Source organism: Taudactylus pleione, unplaced genomic scaffold (assembly GCF_031769625.1).
Source record: "Taudactylus pleione unplaced genomic scaffold, aTauple2 ptg000044l, whole genome shotgun sequence".
NCBI lineage: Eukaryota > Metazoa > Chordata > Amphibia > Anura > Myobatrachidae > Taudactylus > Taudactylus pleione.
Genome location: NW_028284446.1, coordinates 7817940 through 7836696, shown reverse-complemented (window position 1 = coordinate 7836696; position 18757 = coordinate 7817940). Strand labels below are relative to the sequence as shown.

General features: G+C 40.0%; 1 protein-coding gene across 1 annotated transcript in view; it reads right to left on the bottom strand.

The window, feature by feature from the left end:
• The window catches only part of EFNA2 (ephrin A2), a 254013-nt gene that overhangs the window by 39113 nt on the left and 196143 nt on the right, over positions 1 to 18757 (bottom strand). The window contains exon 2 of the mRNA XM_088460321.1: positions 5206 to 5498. Within this exon, the coding sequence (XP_088316447.1) occupies positions 5206 to 5498 (293 nt within the window). The remainder of the gene's footprint in view (positions 1 to 5205; positions 5499 to 18757) is intronic.

The following is an 18757-nucleotide window of genomic DNA, read 5'->3' as shown; positions in this document are numbered from 1 at the left end:
GAAAAATCTAAATCAAATCAATATTTGTTGAAACCACCCTTTGCCTTCAAAACAGCATCAATTCTTCTAGGTACATTTGCACAAAGTCATGGATTTTGTAGGATTATAGTAGATTAACCAATTATACCAAACAGGTGATAAAGATCATCTTTTTATGTAGGTTGGAACACAGTCATTAACTGAAACAGAAACAGCTGTGCAGGAGGCTTAAAACTGGGTGTGGACCAGCCAAACTCTGCTACAAAGGTGAGGTTGTGGAAGACAGTTCACGTCACAGGTCATACACCATGGCAAGACTGAGCACAGCCACAAGACACAAGGTAGTTATACTGCATCAGCAAGGTCTCTCCCAGGCAAAGAATTCAAATAAAACTAGGGTTTCAAGATGTGGTGTTTAAGCTCTTTCGAAGAAGCACAAAGAAACGTGCAACGTTGAGGACCGTAGACGCAAACAGTGCGTCAGATGAAAGACACTTCATGCTTACTTCCCTTCGAAATCGGAAGATGTCCAGCAGTGCCTTCAGCTCAGAACTGACAGAAACCAGTGGGACCCAGGTACACCCATTTACTGTTCGAAGAAGTCTGGACAGAAGTGGTCTTCATGGAAGAATTGCTTCCAAAAAGCCATACCTCCGATGTGGAAACAAGGCCAAATGACTCAACTATGCATGAAAACATAGGAACTGGGGTGCAGAAAAATGACAGCAGGTGCTCTGCACTGATGAGTCAGAATTTTAAATATCTGTCTCTAACAGAAGGCAGTTTGTTCACCGAAGGGCTGGAGAGCGGTAAAATAATGAGTGTCTGCAGAACAGTGAAGCATGGTGGAGGTTCCTTGCAAGTTTGGGGCTGCATTTCAGCAAATGGAGTAGGGGATTTGGTCAGGATTAATGGTGTTCTCAATGCTGAGACACATAGGCAGGTACTTATCCATCATGCAATACCATCAGGGAGGCTTCTGATTGGCTCCAAATTTATTCTGCAGCAGGACAACGACCCCAAACATACAGCCAATGTCATTAAGAAATATCTTCAGCATAAAGAAGAACAAGGAGTCCTGGAAACGATGATATGGTCCCCACAGAGCCCTCATCAAGTCTGTCTAGGATTACATGGAGACAGAAGGTTTTGAGATAGCCTACATCCACAGAAGATCTCCAAGATGTTTGGAATAACCTCCCTGCCGAGCAGTGGCATCACAAGGAGGGTGCGGGCCACACTCGGGTGTCACCCGCCGAGGAGTGACACCAAGGTGCAGGCTCTCCCTCAGTGACAGGAGCCGGGTGCTGCACTGTAGCATTAAGTGCAGCACTCGGCTCCTGTCACAGTGAGGGAGCCAGCACTACCCGCACCTCTGGCACTCCCCACCACTCCATTGATAACTACGGGTAGGGTGCAAGGCAACACCCCCTTCCCTGAGACCACACCTCCTGACCTGAGGCCACGCAAGAAATTACTCCCCGCACCGGTTGGGACGTCACTGCTGCCGAGTTCCTTCAAAAACTGTGTGCAAGTGTACCTAGAAGAATTGATGTTGTTTTGAAAGCAGGATGGTCACACCAAATATTGATTTGATTTAGATTTCTCTTCTGTTCATTCACTCTGCATTTTGTTAATTGATAAAAATAAACTATTAACACTTCTATTCTTGAACTTTTGCACCGTACTGTATATCACGTTTATTTTATACTCAGTAGCTGATAAATCAATACGGTACTGATAAAACCTGTAGACATAGCTAAGATACTAAAATATTTAGAGCCTTAACTTAATGTTGGTCTCCTGTATAAGCGGGGTCAGTGACTCTAGTATTGTGTGGTTGGTGCAGAATTTCTTAGGATAAGTAATAGACTTTACAGCACTACAGCAGAAAGTTTCTCTGATTAAAATTGTTCCACAAAACTCAAAAATCATTGCTAAAACATGACAGTGGAGAAACGGGTACACTGCATCATACTGTACATATGACGCTTGGTAGTTCTGTTACCTTCCCTGTTCAATGATGCCAAGAAGTCATGAAATCTATTGAACTGTTAGGTTACATTGTCTTCAAAAATTCCCCTTATGAACCCAGTGGAACAGTGATTAGCATTGCTTCCTCACAGTGCTAAGGTCATGGGTTCGATTCTGATTAGAGTGTTGTGTGGAGTTTCTATGTTTGCTTGGTGTACGAGTACAAAAACATGCTGGTAGGGACACACAGCACTGCATAACATGATACATATTTGATCAATAGTATTATAATAATAATAATAACCTACTAAAAAGAAGATACTGTAGGTTTGAAATTCTTACTTATAGAATGGGAAAGGGTACCTCAAATATGAAGTGTCAGGTTTATATCATACAGGTCAGAATTTTAATATGCAGACCTTGGATTATGGTGGAAAGACTACAGTAAAGACTGTCTTATATTTTGTAAAGTGTAAAATTCAACTTAAGCCAATGAAACCTATTTCAATTTTGATCCCTGATGTAAGTTGTCTTAAGGTACTGATAAACCAGCATTTGCTTCTACTGTACTACTGTCATGTGAATATTCCACTTATATTGAAAATAACAGGTTGACCATAATAGAATATACACCCCCCCGCTCTTCACCTTTTATAATTACAGGTCCACAAAGGCTCATTTTTATTCCACCCAACTAACAGCCATCTCATATTAATAGATTAATTAATATTGATTAACTAGGTTACATTGAAGTTGTGGTGTGAATATTAGAGGTTTTTCTTTCAATATTTCAAGGAAGTTTTGAACTACAAGCCCAAATTGGTCCCAGACAGACTCTAATATGACTGGAAACAAAAGAGAATCGAATCAAATCTTTTCTTAAGTAACTCTCTATCTCTTCAGCACCTTTTCCTGTATATTAGTACAGATATCATAGTTTCATGGAGGCTTGATTTCTATGCTGCCCCACACGGTCTATGGGGCATATTCAATTAGCAGCAAAAAGCAGAGATCCGCAAAAAAGTATCTCCAATTGCGACTTTTCGTCTGTCTGAAAGTTTCCTCGGTATTCAATTCCAAAGAGTTTTCGCGTACGCGCAAACGCAATGCAATGTAACAGGCGAAAAAGATTTGCTTCTGAATAGGTGTCGAAAAAAAGTGCAGAATTGCGGTTTTGGGGTGCAAAGTTGGGGAAACCACACTGCACCCTTGGAACAGCCCCCCAAAGGTTAACTGTGTCAAAAAAATCCATAAAAAAAATGAAGAACACCCCAAAAAATAACTTTGAAACAGGGGGCGTAAAGTACAAAGTTAGAGTACAAACTTAAAAACTAGCGAAATAAGCTTTTGGGGGGTCTGCCAGTATGGGGGAGGTGTTTTTTGGATTGCAGGTGATTGCTAAAGGTGCATATTTTACTATTTTAAAACTTCACTTTGGCGATTTTTAACCATGCTTGTACCCATTTTCATGTACCCCAAATTTGCTGGGACTAGTTATTTTCACCCCAAAAAACCTGCTAAATGCTATTCTTCACCACTTGTGCAAAGATGCTAATTAGCAGCTATTTAGAGCATTTATGTACCCCAAATACCTTCAGCAGGTCTATTCGGGGGTATCTATATTGATCCCCAATGTTAGTGCCTCTTTTCGGGGGTGTCAGGCTGATTTCCACAAAACTGACAGCACTTTTCACCTGTTTGCGTTTGGCTGGGTCCCGTTTTCGCATCCTTTGGAATTGAATAGGGCGATAAGTGGGGATACTTTTCCGCAGGTAAAACCAGCGATGACGGCGAAAAGTACGGCATGTGAAAAGTTGCCGACTTTTCGCGGCTAATTGAATATGCCCATATGCAGCACATTACAGTACCATTGGATTCGCGATGAGATGCTCAGAGGCGATGCAGAGTTGTATAGATTACAATCGGAACTACACTTAGGTGTTGTGATGGGGCTTTCCACATAGGTACAGTTCAGAGAGGGTGTGTTCCTGCAAATCCCTGCTCTTCAGAGTTGGCTGTAGGTGAATATATACCCTTTTGGCTGTGTATCGTTTGCACCTAGTGTAGTGCAAGTGACCACTGATAATGAATTGTACTGTAGCAAACCATGCCCATATGCTATATACACAGAAGCGGCTGCATCTCTAAATGAGTACAGCTTTGCATTTTTTCCATGTACGCTTATTTTGAGCAATGCACGAGTACAACACATCCCATTTATTTCATCCGGCCCTTTGTGAGGATATAAACCATATTTCTCCCTTCTGCATTTATTTTTTATATTTTAGTAAAATACCCTTAGGAATTATAGGGCAGCACAGAACAAGCGGCTACAGGAACAAAAATGAAATAAACATGGGCATTATCCTGTGTGAATGGTACAGCTGTGCTTTTCTAATTATATAATTATATGTGGTAATCATATTAGGATCTCTTACAAAGTACATTTAAATCAATTAGGTTTATTGTGGAAAGACAAATAATAGACATCTGAATCACAGTAGCTGTGATTACGAGATTGGCAATGTAACTCTGGGCCCATATGAAACATTTATGCAGAATGACAGAATTGTAATTACTTCATATGCATGTGGCATGACTATGTATTTCATATGTGTTCAGATTAACATGGCTAGTCAGGCCACCCTAAAGTAGGGTTATAGCAAATAACATTATTTTAATGCTATTCTAATATCCCAGTGTGTCCAGGCAGTTGACATATTATAGAAAACCGTAGGGCCTCATTTACAAAGAACAGAATGACCCAGTATGGGGCCTCTTTGATGACATCATGTGCCTTGGTTTGTGCTAGCGAGCACAGAGTCCAACCAAAGTGCAGCATAAAAAACAAAGCTTGAAGCACAAACTGGACACATGAAACAACAACGTACCCTCACTCTTATGAAGAAATGAATTCATAAATGAGACTAAAGGGAGCAGTATTTTATGTGAAAACCACTAAAGTGGGGTGATTGTAAAGAGCTAAAAGGTTGAATTTATTGGGACTTTGCCTGTTCGCAAACCTATGCATATGTTTGAGTGCTAAATACAGTACACCGGAAAGCAGGCGTGTAAGCACCTGGAAGTGCACTGGATGGAACATTAAGGTGCTCTACCGCAAAACCAAAGTGAGTTGTGTTTCCCATCCAGCGCGTTTGATAAGTGAGGCCTAATACCTCTGCATGTAAAATGAAGGTGCTGTATTCACTTCATAAATATGACACTGTGTTGCTTTGTGCCACTAATACTTACATATATAATAGTACTCATGTCCAGGACGAAACTCGAACCCTAGAGAGAAAGGCGTAAACAGCTGGAATTTCTCTGAAAACTTCAATGGTCCATTGGGAGAATCTGGTCGGTTGCACTCCCATCTTTTGAACCCCTTCTGCCGATGGTCGCAAGAGGCATGGCCTTCAAAATTGACCATATAGAGTATATAACGCTCCATCCTGTCTGCTGGCAGTGGAATCTCGTAATTGGGGCAGTAAATATCCAGGTAATCATTGATGCTCACATCCACAGTGTAGTCACCATGATGAAACCTAAGGAAAAGCGAAAGCAACATTAGAAGGACTGTTTTATTTTTCTTATCGTTATGTTATTTATTATATAGGATTTTCACATCAAACATCAACAATTCATAAACATCTTTCCTGATAGACACTGTGCACTTGAACTTTATAAACTGAAACATACATTTCCTAAAGGATAAAAGAGATATAAAGTAGAATATTAATAAAAAAAATTCTAAAAGAAAAGAGATCTTTTATTAGCTTTTCAGATTATTTGGATCCATATATATTCTATTTTCCTTCCAGTTGTGATGTGCCATTTATAATATGTCCTGGCTGCTTCACAAATAATCAATGCAAAATATTTAGTGTTGAAATACTGTGGAAAGAGAATCTATTATTTTTAGGCAGACTTCATATTCTAAAACTACACATGGGAATGTGCATAGCCAAATAAGGTCTGTAATGCTGCAGATAAAGTACATGCATAGTATGGCAGGCTGTCCTCGGGGGAGCAGGCTTGGCATGGATCTACTAATCAGGTCAATGTTACAGAACTGCATGTCTTGTAAAGTTTATTCATGAGATCTGCAATTGCTGGGAAATGTGCACTGCACATTACGGTACGTAAATCAGGGTTGTAAAAATATAAATGATAAAAATAGCTTTCTTTTAATCATGTAACATACAACTACGAATATAGAAAGCCACTGCTCATTTGCAACTTTGCAGAGGGAATGTCTATAAATCTTTGTTTTGTTACAAAGCAGTTTGCAGTAGCTATACTTCCCCCAGGTCTTATATTTGCCATGCTTGTATTATGTCAAATGCTGTTTGTGTACTTATAGTCAGGTGCAATGCCACGGGGTAAAAGCACTAGATTAGTCATACAGATGTACAGCACCTAGACTACTCAGTTCAAAATTGTCTTATTAAAGCAAAATATACTATACACCCATCTGATCTTCAATGTCTATGGTGACAGTAAAAGTGGCAATATCATTATGCAGGTAACTGGTTAATGGTAGAATGTGCTGAGTGTAATCTTTCTTAAATGCTCAGTGTTGCACACCTTAAGCTGGCTACACACTAGACGATTTTCTGTACGATTTCGGCGCATCGGAACGATGAATCGTTCAAATTCGTGCAAATCGTGCACAAGCGATAACGATCCGATGCGCGGGCCCATGGATCGTTTGTCGTATCTTCAGATCTTACCTACTGCAGGTAAGATCTGGCAATCTCCTGAGAGATGCACTGGAAATCATTAAGGGGACACGATAGGTCGTTAGTCACATTGCACAGTTTAGCAAGATATCGTCTGTCCAGGAGTGCCTGTGAGTTGCCCGGGGAGTTCAAGGGATATCGTTGAGGACATTGCATCTTTGGCCAGCTATAGATAGGGCTCCAATTTCGTGAAACAGAAAACTGGATGTCACATAGAACTGCTTAGTAAAAAAAATCTGTATACTATTATTTAACTACTATTGAGCAATGATGTGTTATAACCTACAACAACCAATCACATATCAAGTTTGAGCAATCTAAAACACATTAGGTTGCTATGAGTCATTGCTCTGAGAATCATATTATTAGGTTAGCCCCGATGTACATTTGTTTGGTTGCAAAATACAGTACATCAATCTATTCTATATAATGCTGTTAATTCTTGGGCTAAAGATAAAGATAAAGGTCTTTATTTAGTGTTTAACGTTGGACCAATTCATTCAAAAAAGCGCTTGCCTGCCTTACGTGTAAGTGTAGAATCAGACACATCTAAAGATCCAGTTGGAAATCAGTAGTACTTATGCCAGCCATACTATAGGAGCACAAGTGTGTGTACTTACACCTAACCGTAGCATAGAGTTTTCTACACAACAATATAATGTAATAAAATGTCATATACAGTATACAAGAGACATGTTGCAGTAGGTCTTAGTCATGCACGTAACTACCATAGGTGCAAGGCGTGCTGCTGCTATTGGGCCCAGAGCTGAGGAGGGCCCATCTTCCTTTCGAAGTTACATGTGTTATATACAATTTTCACCACATACATAGTTACAGCCCTAAGTGGGGTGAATATGTTGTGGACAATGGAGGAGGTGCCCCTTCAGAGCTGGAGCCCAGCGGCAGGCGCCTCCATTGTCTCCCATAGTTCTGCCCCTGATTTGATGCTGGATGAGTGGCCTTGTCAGTACTAATGCCTTATATTATAGTGTAATCCCTGCTTTATGGAGAAAACCCCATGAAATGCTCTTGTTAATTTGAAATTTAAAGCAAATAACACTAATATATAGTACATTAGCTCAGTGGTTCCCAAACTGTGTGCCGTGGCCAGGGCCGGCGCTAGGTGTCTCTGCACCCAGCGCCATCCCGTGCTTCCCCTCCGCCCACTTCTTCCCTGTGTCCTCCCCTGACCATAAATTAATACGTGCAGCAGGTGGGTGGAGGGCGGGGATTTTCTTCAGTCGGCACTGACAGAATGTGTCAGGAGCCGGCCCTGGCCGTGGCACCATGGGGTGCCTCAGGGCCCATACAAGGATGCCTTGGGTTGGTGGTCCAGTACGAAATAAAATGATTTTTAGCCAGTGTGATAGGCAAAACCAGTGCTAATGACTGCTGATCAAAAAAATATGTGGACAAAAAGAAGCGCAGCCCTGTCAACCACCACAGAACTGACCCTAAGGATGACATATAAGCGCAATTTACTACATTTAATGTTTGCTGAACTTCTCAACTTTTGGCCAAGGGATGCCTTGGAAAAAATGCTGATACTCTAGGGCGCTGTGATTCGAAAAAGTTTGGGAACCCCTGCATTAGCTGAAGTACCTGGCGGAGTCCAGGTTTAAATCTTCCAGTTATTATGTGATATTATCCAGTTATTATTATATTAAGTTTTATTATGTGATATCGTCCAAATCCATCCAGTGGAAAGCCTAGAACGGGCTTCCTGGGTCAAAGTACTGCCCAGCGCACTATGCTGTGAGGGCCAACTGGGACCCCAAAAACTCCATTGCCACCCTCTGTGATGTTTCCATCCAAATCCATCCAGTGGAAGGCCCAGAACAGGCTCCCCGGGTCAAAGTCCTGCCCTGCATCCCCGGGGTCGTAGTTTTGCCCAATGTACACCAACGGGAGGTCCGACTGGGACCTCAACCCCCTAGTATGTCTTCTGGGATCCAAAGTTTCCGTTCTGTGAAGTTTTCGTCCAAATCCATCCACTGGAAGACTCAGAACAGGCTCCCCAGGTCAAAGTTCTGCCCAGTGTACACCAACGGGAGGTCCAACTGGGACCATAACCCCCTTAAAACCTGGCCAGGATCCAACTGGACCACCTCACGTTGGTTTCATCCCAATCAGTGCAGGGGTGTCCAAAAGCATAACCGAACAAACAAACAGACCAATACATAATATCTATAAGAATTATGTATATTATGTATATATAGTTTTTTTTGTTGTTTTGTTGTCTTAACAAAGGCGCATCTTAGCACAGAAATGTTGACACTGGAGAATATATATGTGATTCTTCAATACAGCATTTTGATTACAAGACCCAGGGTGCTGTCCCTGTTTAAAGGACTGGAGTAGCCATCGGGAAACCAACGGAAGGATTCCCGACTGTCTAATCCTGGCAGGGGTTAAATGAAAGGCGTCGAGATCCCGACCTCTTCACCTCTGCGGCCGGCGGTAAATTATACCGATCCCTTGGACTGTATTTGGAGTGATTTGTTACTCCTAAGTATATACACACACACTTCATATCTATACAATGGTATCTGTCCATTTACAGTCCATGTCACTTAGCATGCAATTGAGAAGAGTACACTTTATAAGGGTATTTTAATTATATTGCTTCTCTTTAACACATACTGTAGGGCGGGATGTATTAAGCATCACATCTGCGATGCGGTACATTCCCCCTGTCTTTAGGTAACACCCAGAAGTCCCTCTAGCATGCAGGGGGTGATGGGAGGGATCCGATCAGATCCCTCCCAAGGGGGAGCATCCCGATAAGAAGCCTCTAGGCTTGTATTGGGTAATGCCACCAGAAGATGGCGTTACCCAATGGGACGATGCATTCCAGTGCTTAGTACATTTGGTGAATGCAGTATTTTTGCCTTTAGTACATCCCGCCCTTAGAAACACAATATCGTGCTATGATTTTTCTACACATTATCCTAAGTCAAATATTTGTATAGAATATAATATTGAACATTTGTTATATCGGAAACTAAACTTTTTGGAAATAGGATAATGAAAGATTGCCTTCTGTTACAGATTACAGTACTCAAAACATCTGGATTTTATTTGTCAAGTTTATTGTGTGAATACAATATGTATATGTATATATACAGTATATATACACAATATATATATATATATATATATATATATATATATATATATGGAGAGAGAGCTCTAGTAGCCCTGGAACCAGCATTCTTTGCATATTGTAAGCAAAAATTGTTGGGAAACAAAATGGTATAGGTTGTTTTCTTGGTTGGACCTATTTACTTAATGACAGTCATGTACATTATTTTGAAACAATACAGCAGCTTTCCTTTAAACGAAGGAAGAACAATACATTAAAATATGCTATGTATCTAATCTGTAAAATACAGACCACACAGGTCCCTGCAAACAGTGTCAGATCTTATTGCAGAGAAGTAATCGTAGGCTCAAGTGCGAGCTCAGCATTGTATTGTCATAGAGCAGCTCATTTCTGCTTACAGACAGCCCTGAGGAATAAATTTCACATGAATATTAGAAGCACCCATATCGTCTATGAATATTTCATATATTTTACCCTTACAAACAGAGGGGTTAATTGTTTGGTTTTCCTCATTGCTCAATGAAGGTGAGAAGCGAAACAATGGCAATCTCATACATTTGTCTCCCAAGTGTACACCTATCCAATTTTACAGGGATTAATTGAAATATCTTGTAAGATTTTCCATGCATGAATTTGACAAAATTTCTGTGTCCCCCTGTTAAATCCCAGAGTGGGATGTTGACGTTTTTTCACAGCAGGGCTTCCTCACCAATTAATTTGAGGTTTCTCCCCATTGCACTTCCAGTTGGATAAATCTGCCTCGCTGGAAGAGATGTGTCAGGCCTGTCGCAACAATTCTGTTTTGAGTCTCTGACAGGTAGAGAAGACATCCGCCCTAATTACCTGTAAAAACAATTGTTGACTACACACTGCAGCGACTGGTACACTTAGGATAAAATGTTTTGCTCAGGGCTCTTCTGAATGGATTTCAGCCTGAGACAACAAAGAACAGATAAGTTAATACAGATAACTCTGGTGGGAATTGGAAGTGTGTACATATTTTGAGATCTCGGGACATGTGTGCTGCCTTTAGGACAGGTAGCGTGGGTGTGTTTGTATGTAGCTAGAAGACATTGCCTAAATTTACTTGTCAAACCCCTGAGGAGCCCGTAAGGGATTTCAGTTCTCACAGAAATACTGTGTATAAGTATTTCTTTCTCCTTTATGAGTTCATTTTGCTTTACAAAAACATAGTTATGATTCTATCAAGTCTATAACTGTACCTTCCACATACTTAGCTAAAGTTTGTGCATTTTTAGACAACTCCTTATTAGTGACGCTTACCCCCCAGTACAGAAAACAGTGAGGGTAGGCACACTCGTATTTGTGCTTATTCCCCCTACAGCCGAAATGAGCAATTTGTAAGCCATCCATATCTCTTCCATAGAGCTCTTTGGACAAGTTACCTAAGAGTTTGTTTGAAGCACCACAGATGGACTAAGAACTTCGGTAAGAACTGGCTCTCCAATTTGAGTAATAGGAGAAGGCTATATGATTTTGTGCCCATGAAATCCTCACCACAATGAGGAAATACTGTATCAATGGAACATCGTACTTAGCGCTTAAACTGACTTTTTGCATGGCAATAAGACTTGACTTACATTGACATATAACATGAATATTTTGGTGAGACAATTTGTTGTGCAAACACACTGTAAAAGTACTGGGCTTTTTTTGCACCCAAGTGTGACCACACATGTCAGTGCCTGTGTTTGCTTTGTTTGCTTGCTGCCTATCTTGGAAAAATAGAACAAGTTTCCTATGCGTTAGGGCAAAATCACTTCCACTTACTGCCCACTTGCATCCAATTGATTTTCCTACCTAATGAAATTACCTTTGTCTTACCTAGAAGAAGGGCAGCTGTTCAATCAAATTTGGCTTATTAAAAAATGTTTGCTTTCTGCTTAAATGTGGTTTTTTTTTGTTTTACAAGCACAATTTTTTAACATTAGCAATGTGCATGAGACAGTTATGCTGTTGTGTCTTCCATACAACTTTACATTGCATTTGATTCAGTTGAAATCCGGAACTGACCACATTTGTCCTACTGTAAAGCTCTTTAAAATCTCACACATAAAGTAAACAATTACAAATGTTACATGGTCAGCTCTAATTAGTTGCAGAACTAAAAGTAATATCGTAACACCTCCCGTTCCACAGTTATTGGAACAAGCAAGGTCAAGAGTCTATGACACCTTACAACTGTGAGATAATCACTCCTGGCTATGGTAGCCATCACTATATGGCAATGGCAGACGTCCAATCTGATCTCTCGAAACAAGAAGCATTGGAGTACTTAAATTCATAGTGCGTCTGTCTCCTATGGCTAGAGAACTGAATGCTGATTAGGACCCCGAGAATAGAGTTATCTAGTTTTTCTATGTGCTAGAACTTAATCTTTAGCATAGCCAGAAATTCCTACCCTAATTGCCCATATTATGGACAATCCTATACTCCTTTTAAAATCACTGACTTATTTTCATGCAAATATGTCATTATCACATAACCAGGTACATATAGGCAAAAGAATTGTCACTTAAGTCAAAATTGTTCACATACTCTGTGACAAATGACCCACTGCTGATTAGATGCGAATCCCTAAACTTGCAGACTGGGATTTATCATACTAGAACCAGTGGTTAATGTCTTCCTGACTACTGGGCTGGTCTAATTTATACACAAATATAAACAGGAAATGAATTAACTGCATTCAGTCTTCCAAATCTGTGCACTCCATCCCCCTCATATATTCTGACTAGATTGACAGGCATAAATGGTACGCCTGTTGTAATATGTTTGCAAGGAGAGACAAGTGCGAGAAGCTCTACAGGAACGCTTGTCAGTTGTCAGTCTCTCCTTAAACAACTGAAGACAAAACAATGACAGAACCCCCTCTGTGAAGTCAAAGGCCGGGTCACTGACACTTCAGCTGTAAAGCATGGGGAATAATTCATGAACGTCTACAACACCACAAAGTCCTTCAGAATACACAGAGCTTGATGGTGAATTTTGTAATGGCAACCACAGTGGAAGTGGATGCAGGTTCCCATTGAATTGTGTACAAACATTCACTAAGTGAACACAGCACAAATGCAATTCATGAAATCATTCACCTAACTTTGACACTGGAAGTGTACAGTACTGTGTGTGTCAGTTTACAATGTAAGTCTTAATTAAAAAATAAAAATGTATTCTAAATGTGCAATGGATGACTAATAAAATATAAGCTTCTTGCGGCATCATACATCTAACTGCTGATTCATACAATATGCAGTGCAATGGTCAAGAAATTAGCAATTCACCATTCATCAGTCAACTAATAGATAAGCCATATTTTTTTTTTTCGGAAACACAATAAGAATCCCCAAGAGCATTAAAAAAGTTTGATGCAAGGGACAAGACTGGCAGCTTTGCTAATGTTATACGCTTCCCTAGGCCTGGACACACTCTGCAGACCGGCATTTTGGTAATGCCTGTACCTGAGGACAGCACAGAGCTGTGGATTATCACCTCTCTGAAACATTTATGCCAAAAAGTTACTTGTGTCTCTCTTCCATGTGAAGAATTCATCCGTCTGATCTCTATTTAAATGGAGATTGCTCCAGCTAACAAAGAGAGTCCCACTGGGCCTGTAAGTGGCAATTCAGCAGGATGGGTAGGATCATATTGATGGCCCCTGGAAATGCAGCCTGATAGTGTGAGCAGATCCTGCAGCATTTAATAGAGATGGGGAGACTCTGAGAGAATGAAAGCAGATGCAACATTTAAAGGCACAACGTACCGATATGACTACAAGAAGCCTGCTAAGGACCAGCCAAATGCTTAAGCTGCAATATGTATATTTACATTCCTTGTCCATTAACAATTCTGTTACTTTAGAAATGATCCTGTAGGAATTTAAAAATATGAAAAATGCTTATTATATTTATTTGGTATTCTCAAATACTTCTGGGATCAACTGGCTTGCTTGTATTATTAATCCAATGCTTCAGACTCCAAGGAGCCAGGGATTATAATAACATTGCACAATTTCAAATGCACCAAGTTCCTTTTTTTCTTGTGGACTATATTTTGGCATTTATGTATGGTATATATATTTTATTACATTTTAATGTATTATTAAATAATTAGTATGCAATGGAACAGATGCTTAATTGTATGTTTCTGTCTAATTGACCCACGTCCATAACCCCCTCTCCCCCTCCAATAATTACGTTACAGTTCCCAACACCTGCTATAGGTAAACATCACACCACCACATAGCATCACCAAGCATATAACCATTACAGTATATTAAAATACGTAATTAATCAAAGAAGAACCTAATGCTGACATTATCCAATTGTCTGACAGTGTTAAGTAGTCACCATCCCGGTGGTTGGCATGCCGGCGCTGATGATACCAGTGCAGGTTTCTCGATAGTGGTACCCAACCCTGTGCATATACTGTATCTTATAATGCACCACTCACAGTGGTCACGATTCAATTCAGCGCGATGCTGAATAGACCCGGGAGGGAGCTCCTGGAGCTATTCAATTCAGCGCGCTGTTAAGTCGAAGAATGACGGTTCTCACGACTTAACCTGGGTGTTTAGTCGCGAGAACCGGCATTCTCTGACTAAAGTGCTGGCTGCGCGGCTGTTAACGCTGCACTAATCCAGCAAGCAGCCGCACGGCCAGTACTTTTGTCAGATTTCTCCTCGCACCCCTCCAGGAGGGTGTAAGAAGAAATCCTTTAGTCGGACCAAACTTCTAGCTGAATTCGAATAGCTCCTGGAGCTCTCTCCCGGGGCTATTCATCACCGCTTTGAATTGAATCACTGCCAGTATGTCCATGTGACAGTTCATATTAATTCTCTCAGCATCTCTGCGGTGTCTCCAGCATTCCAAATATTTTCAGAAATATCTAAAATAGAGAACTTGGAAAAAAGGCATAATAAGAAATGAAAGCATCAGAGCTGTTTTGAACTGAGCCTATAAAGATATGTGATCAATCACATTGTGAATAGAAGTGTCATCAACCCTGGGCCTTTGGTGAGGAAAGAGTGCCCATGCAAAGGGGCACAGGCACACAGACTGGTACAAGAGCAAGAGGGGAGCTTCAACCAGCCTGGCAATATCTGAAATGAACCTCCCATCTCATTATTACCCTCCTCAGCTCTCTGATCACACAGGGAAAAACACTAATTAAGGGCAGTTCTTTTTTATCCTCACAACCCAGTAGTGCCAACCCTGCCCCTGGCAAGGTAACTTTTAGAATGTAATATTAATACAAGAGAACAATTTACCGGAGCCCTTTGCAAAACTCCTCTTCATATTAAAGTGAAGGCAAAGAGCAAGGATTAGAAATAATTTGCATTTAAATCAAAAACTCAGAGCTCCTTGCAGACTGACAAATTTGTTAAATTACTCTTTATTAGATATTATAAATTGTACACATTGGGAAACAGATGAAAGCAGATAAAATGGGTGGTTGTGCAGTATATTTACGGAAACATATTTACTCTGGAATCCATGAAGTGGATCCTTTTTATCTCATCAGTGTTTTGGGAGATCTTTTGCTTATTTGTGTCTTGCTGTGATAAAAAAAACATAAATTGGGCTTACTATTAAAGTATGGAAAGCAAATACAGATAATGCATGGGATGCAACGTATCCAAGTAACAATTTAAAATTGGAGAGATCAGCATCTAAGCCATGTTAAAAAAAAAAAAATCATAAATACAGGTTAGAGGCTGGAAGAAACTTGGTCTCCAGACAGAGATTTTGTCCAACTGCATGTTCCTGCTCAAAGACAAATCACACAGATGACCGTAATAAAGCTACAGTCACGCTGGGCTTCTCACTCACAGTAAGCACAAAAACCAGATAGTCCAGGCGGGTGCATCAGTGTTTCCTAGTGATCACAAGTTTATGTCAGTATGTACAGATCAGAAGTGTATTCATAGTGTGCATCCAGAGCATCTCACCTTTGCCCTAAGACTTTTTCATTTCAGCTTCATGTAAAACACAAGATGAACATAGGAAATTGCTGAAATTTCTATGGCCTTTTGTTGAGGACCATTTAGCTGCCAGTCTCTTTTTATCTGCTGCTGAATGAGTAATGCACATCTACAGCGCTTTCAGCTCAGATAGGGCTCTCTATCTGAAAGATCTCTTGTTCCTTCTACCAGTCCATTCATATCCAGAGGAATGTGATACTGATGTCCCCTTGGATGGATTACTGATAGGATTCTCCCTGTGCATGTATTGTTTTTATCACAGAGATGCCATACACAGGCAGGCTGTTGTTAAACAGGAGGAATAGGGCAAACCAACAAAGGGCGCTCCCTTTGCAAAAAAGAGAGATGGTGTACATCACCATCATATCGCACAAGAGATCTTAAGCTTCAAATAATGCTGTAGCAAGAAAAGGTTTGGTTTGGATTACTAATGCTAGTCAACACGATTCAGATTGGTTTATTTTCTTTCCGAGAAGTTTGGCTGGTTTGTCCTGGAGATAATGGGTTAATATGGCAGCAGTCTGCAGTTTTCTGTTACATCAGACCCACAAAGCCTCAGCTCAGAAAATCAGGGTGTGAGGTACTATTGCACCACAGAAGTTTAATTGAGCAGTATTGGTTTTGGATGGCTCACAAAATAAATAGAGCCCCCAGGACTGTGCAATAAAGTACAGTATGAACTATTGATTAAACGTCATCACAAATTACACCACTGGAGCCCCTCAGCTACTCTACAGATGACCTTAGTGATAGAGCCAGCATCTGCCTCTTTTACACATGCTAAAGAAATATTTTGTGTGGGATTTGATGTGTGTCCCTTGCTTCATTAAAGCTGTCAGCTCTTGGTGTGAAGATATATATCCGTGATAGCAGACACCTTGTAATTTGTTTAGGACCAAGTGCAACAGAATCCCTGGCTTTGGATGACAGGCTGGGGACCACCAGAGGGCTATTTTCCCACCCTCGTGGGATCTGCTCTTAAAAATTAAATGATCAATATTATAAATGGACCTGTGAGACCGAAGGAAATGGAATGTGACTAGTACAAGATATGCTGCGTTAGGGAACCTACACAAGGAAATAGAGGATTTAGAATGACAGCTGCCTCACTAGTTACCAGCCAGATCAGACCCTGAGTGCATGTCTGTGAAGTTGAATACATTTTGTGAATCTCCCTAAAAGATTCAAGTCCAATAAAGAGACAATTTTTTATTAATTACTATTATTATTATTATTATTATTATTATTATTATTATTATTCAATCTACAACCTCTACAGTATTTTCAGACACATCCTCGTGCTATAAATCTCCCAATCCTATCCAATCCTCTATGCTGAGGCATCATTGTTACACTGCAGTGTCTGCTTAACAAGAGTCTTTTCAAATGAGAATTGGGAAAAGTGAATTTGTGATTGTGGAGCCCCAGATCATGGCAGAAAGGAGGATTACAGGTACTCGCAGCCCAAGGCTTAGACAGATAGAGAAATCATGAGAACATTATGGGTGCCAAGATTACCGTTTAAAACTCAGAAGATGGCCTCATGCCCAGATTAGGCTTCGATGGACTAAAATATCTTCATATGCCTGAAGTCCAAAATGCTACAGTAGATGAGGTTGTACATTCGGCAGGTATAGTAGATGCAATAAGACATAGGAGTATCGAGGCAACTACAGGAACTTATTTGTAATGCTCCTTGTGACAGGTTGGATGCACCAATTTTTTTTACAATTTTTATTCCAAGACACAGTACATACATATGCTAATATCTATTTTTTCTCTTTCACAGAGAATGTGCATAATTGTACATTTAAAGTTTTAGTTTGTATTTTAGAGAACTCGAAGTGGCGTCCTTCATACTCAAACACAAATATTCATCAAGAGCATGCTTAGATGCTTTTGGTAACATGCTATTTATCTCAGTGAGGCCCTGCCGAAGGTAGCACTCCCAGAGCTGGATCTAATCAGCCAGTACCATTGTCCACAAGACAAGGTGTAATTACAGAGCACTTTGGAGAACATCTCTGTCACAGGTTCAGAAATACCACGCCATTTAGCAATTTTACACCCGCCGCCCTCCTCCCAAGAAAACATGGCCATAATTTCACTTGTGTAGCAATTTAAATATTATTTGCTTTTTCTCCCCCTATTTGCAACCAACTTATGACTCTGAATTCCTTTCTGCTCTAGCAAGTTGTTTTACTTTATAATTGACTTACTGTTTATTGATTCTAGAACTACAAAAAGTCATTCAGTGCCAGGACAAACACGCACAAATGCTGTTAAGCTGTCCACTGCTTGTTTCCATACATTTACATTTTAGAAACTTAATTGCAAAAAGGTTTAAAAGCAAAAAAATGTTTTTTTAAAAGAAAGCTAAATATGTTTATATTGATTGACAATGGGGATTTTCAGTTATTATATAGTAATTAATATATTAATGTCATACTGTAGTTTATAAATTTGGTGACAGATGCTGATTAGTTTTATATTTGGACAATGTTTTAGCTGTTGGACATGACGCTGATTTCACTTTCACCAAATGATGATCCTTCTGCCCCCACAGATAAATACGCAGTCTAGGATAGTGTGTTGATACCTTGCCTTCAGTAGGGATGAAACTCTTTACTAGTCCTAACACTAGATGGTTACAATATCAGTTTCGCAATGAGTTAAGCAAATACAAATAAATGTTGATCACATTATAAATTACATTACACACAAATGTTGTCAATTTCGATGTTAAATAATATAAGTATAAACAATGAGTTCTGATGTCATATCTTATATTCAGTGAGTTATGAAGTCACTTGTTCAACATTCATTAGGAAAACATCATGAAAAATTTAAATAGTGCATGACCTATTATAAAATATCAAGTATATTAGAAGTCAGATATCTGTGGCCTCATGCATTTATATGGCCACGAAACATCTTGGTGACTTCTAATATATA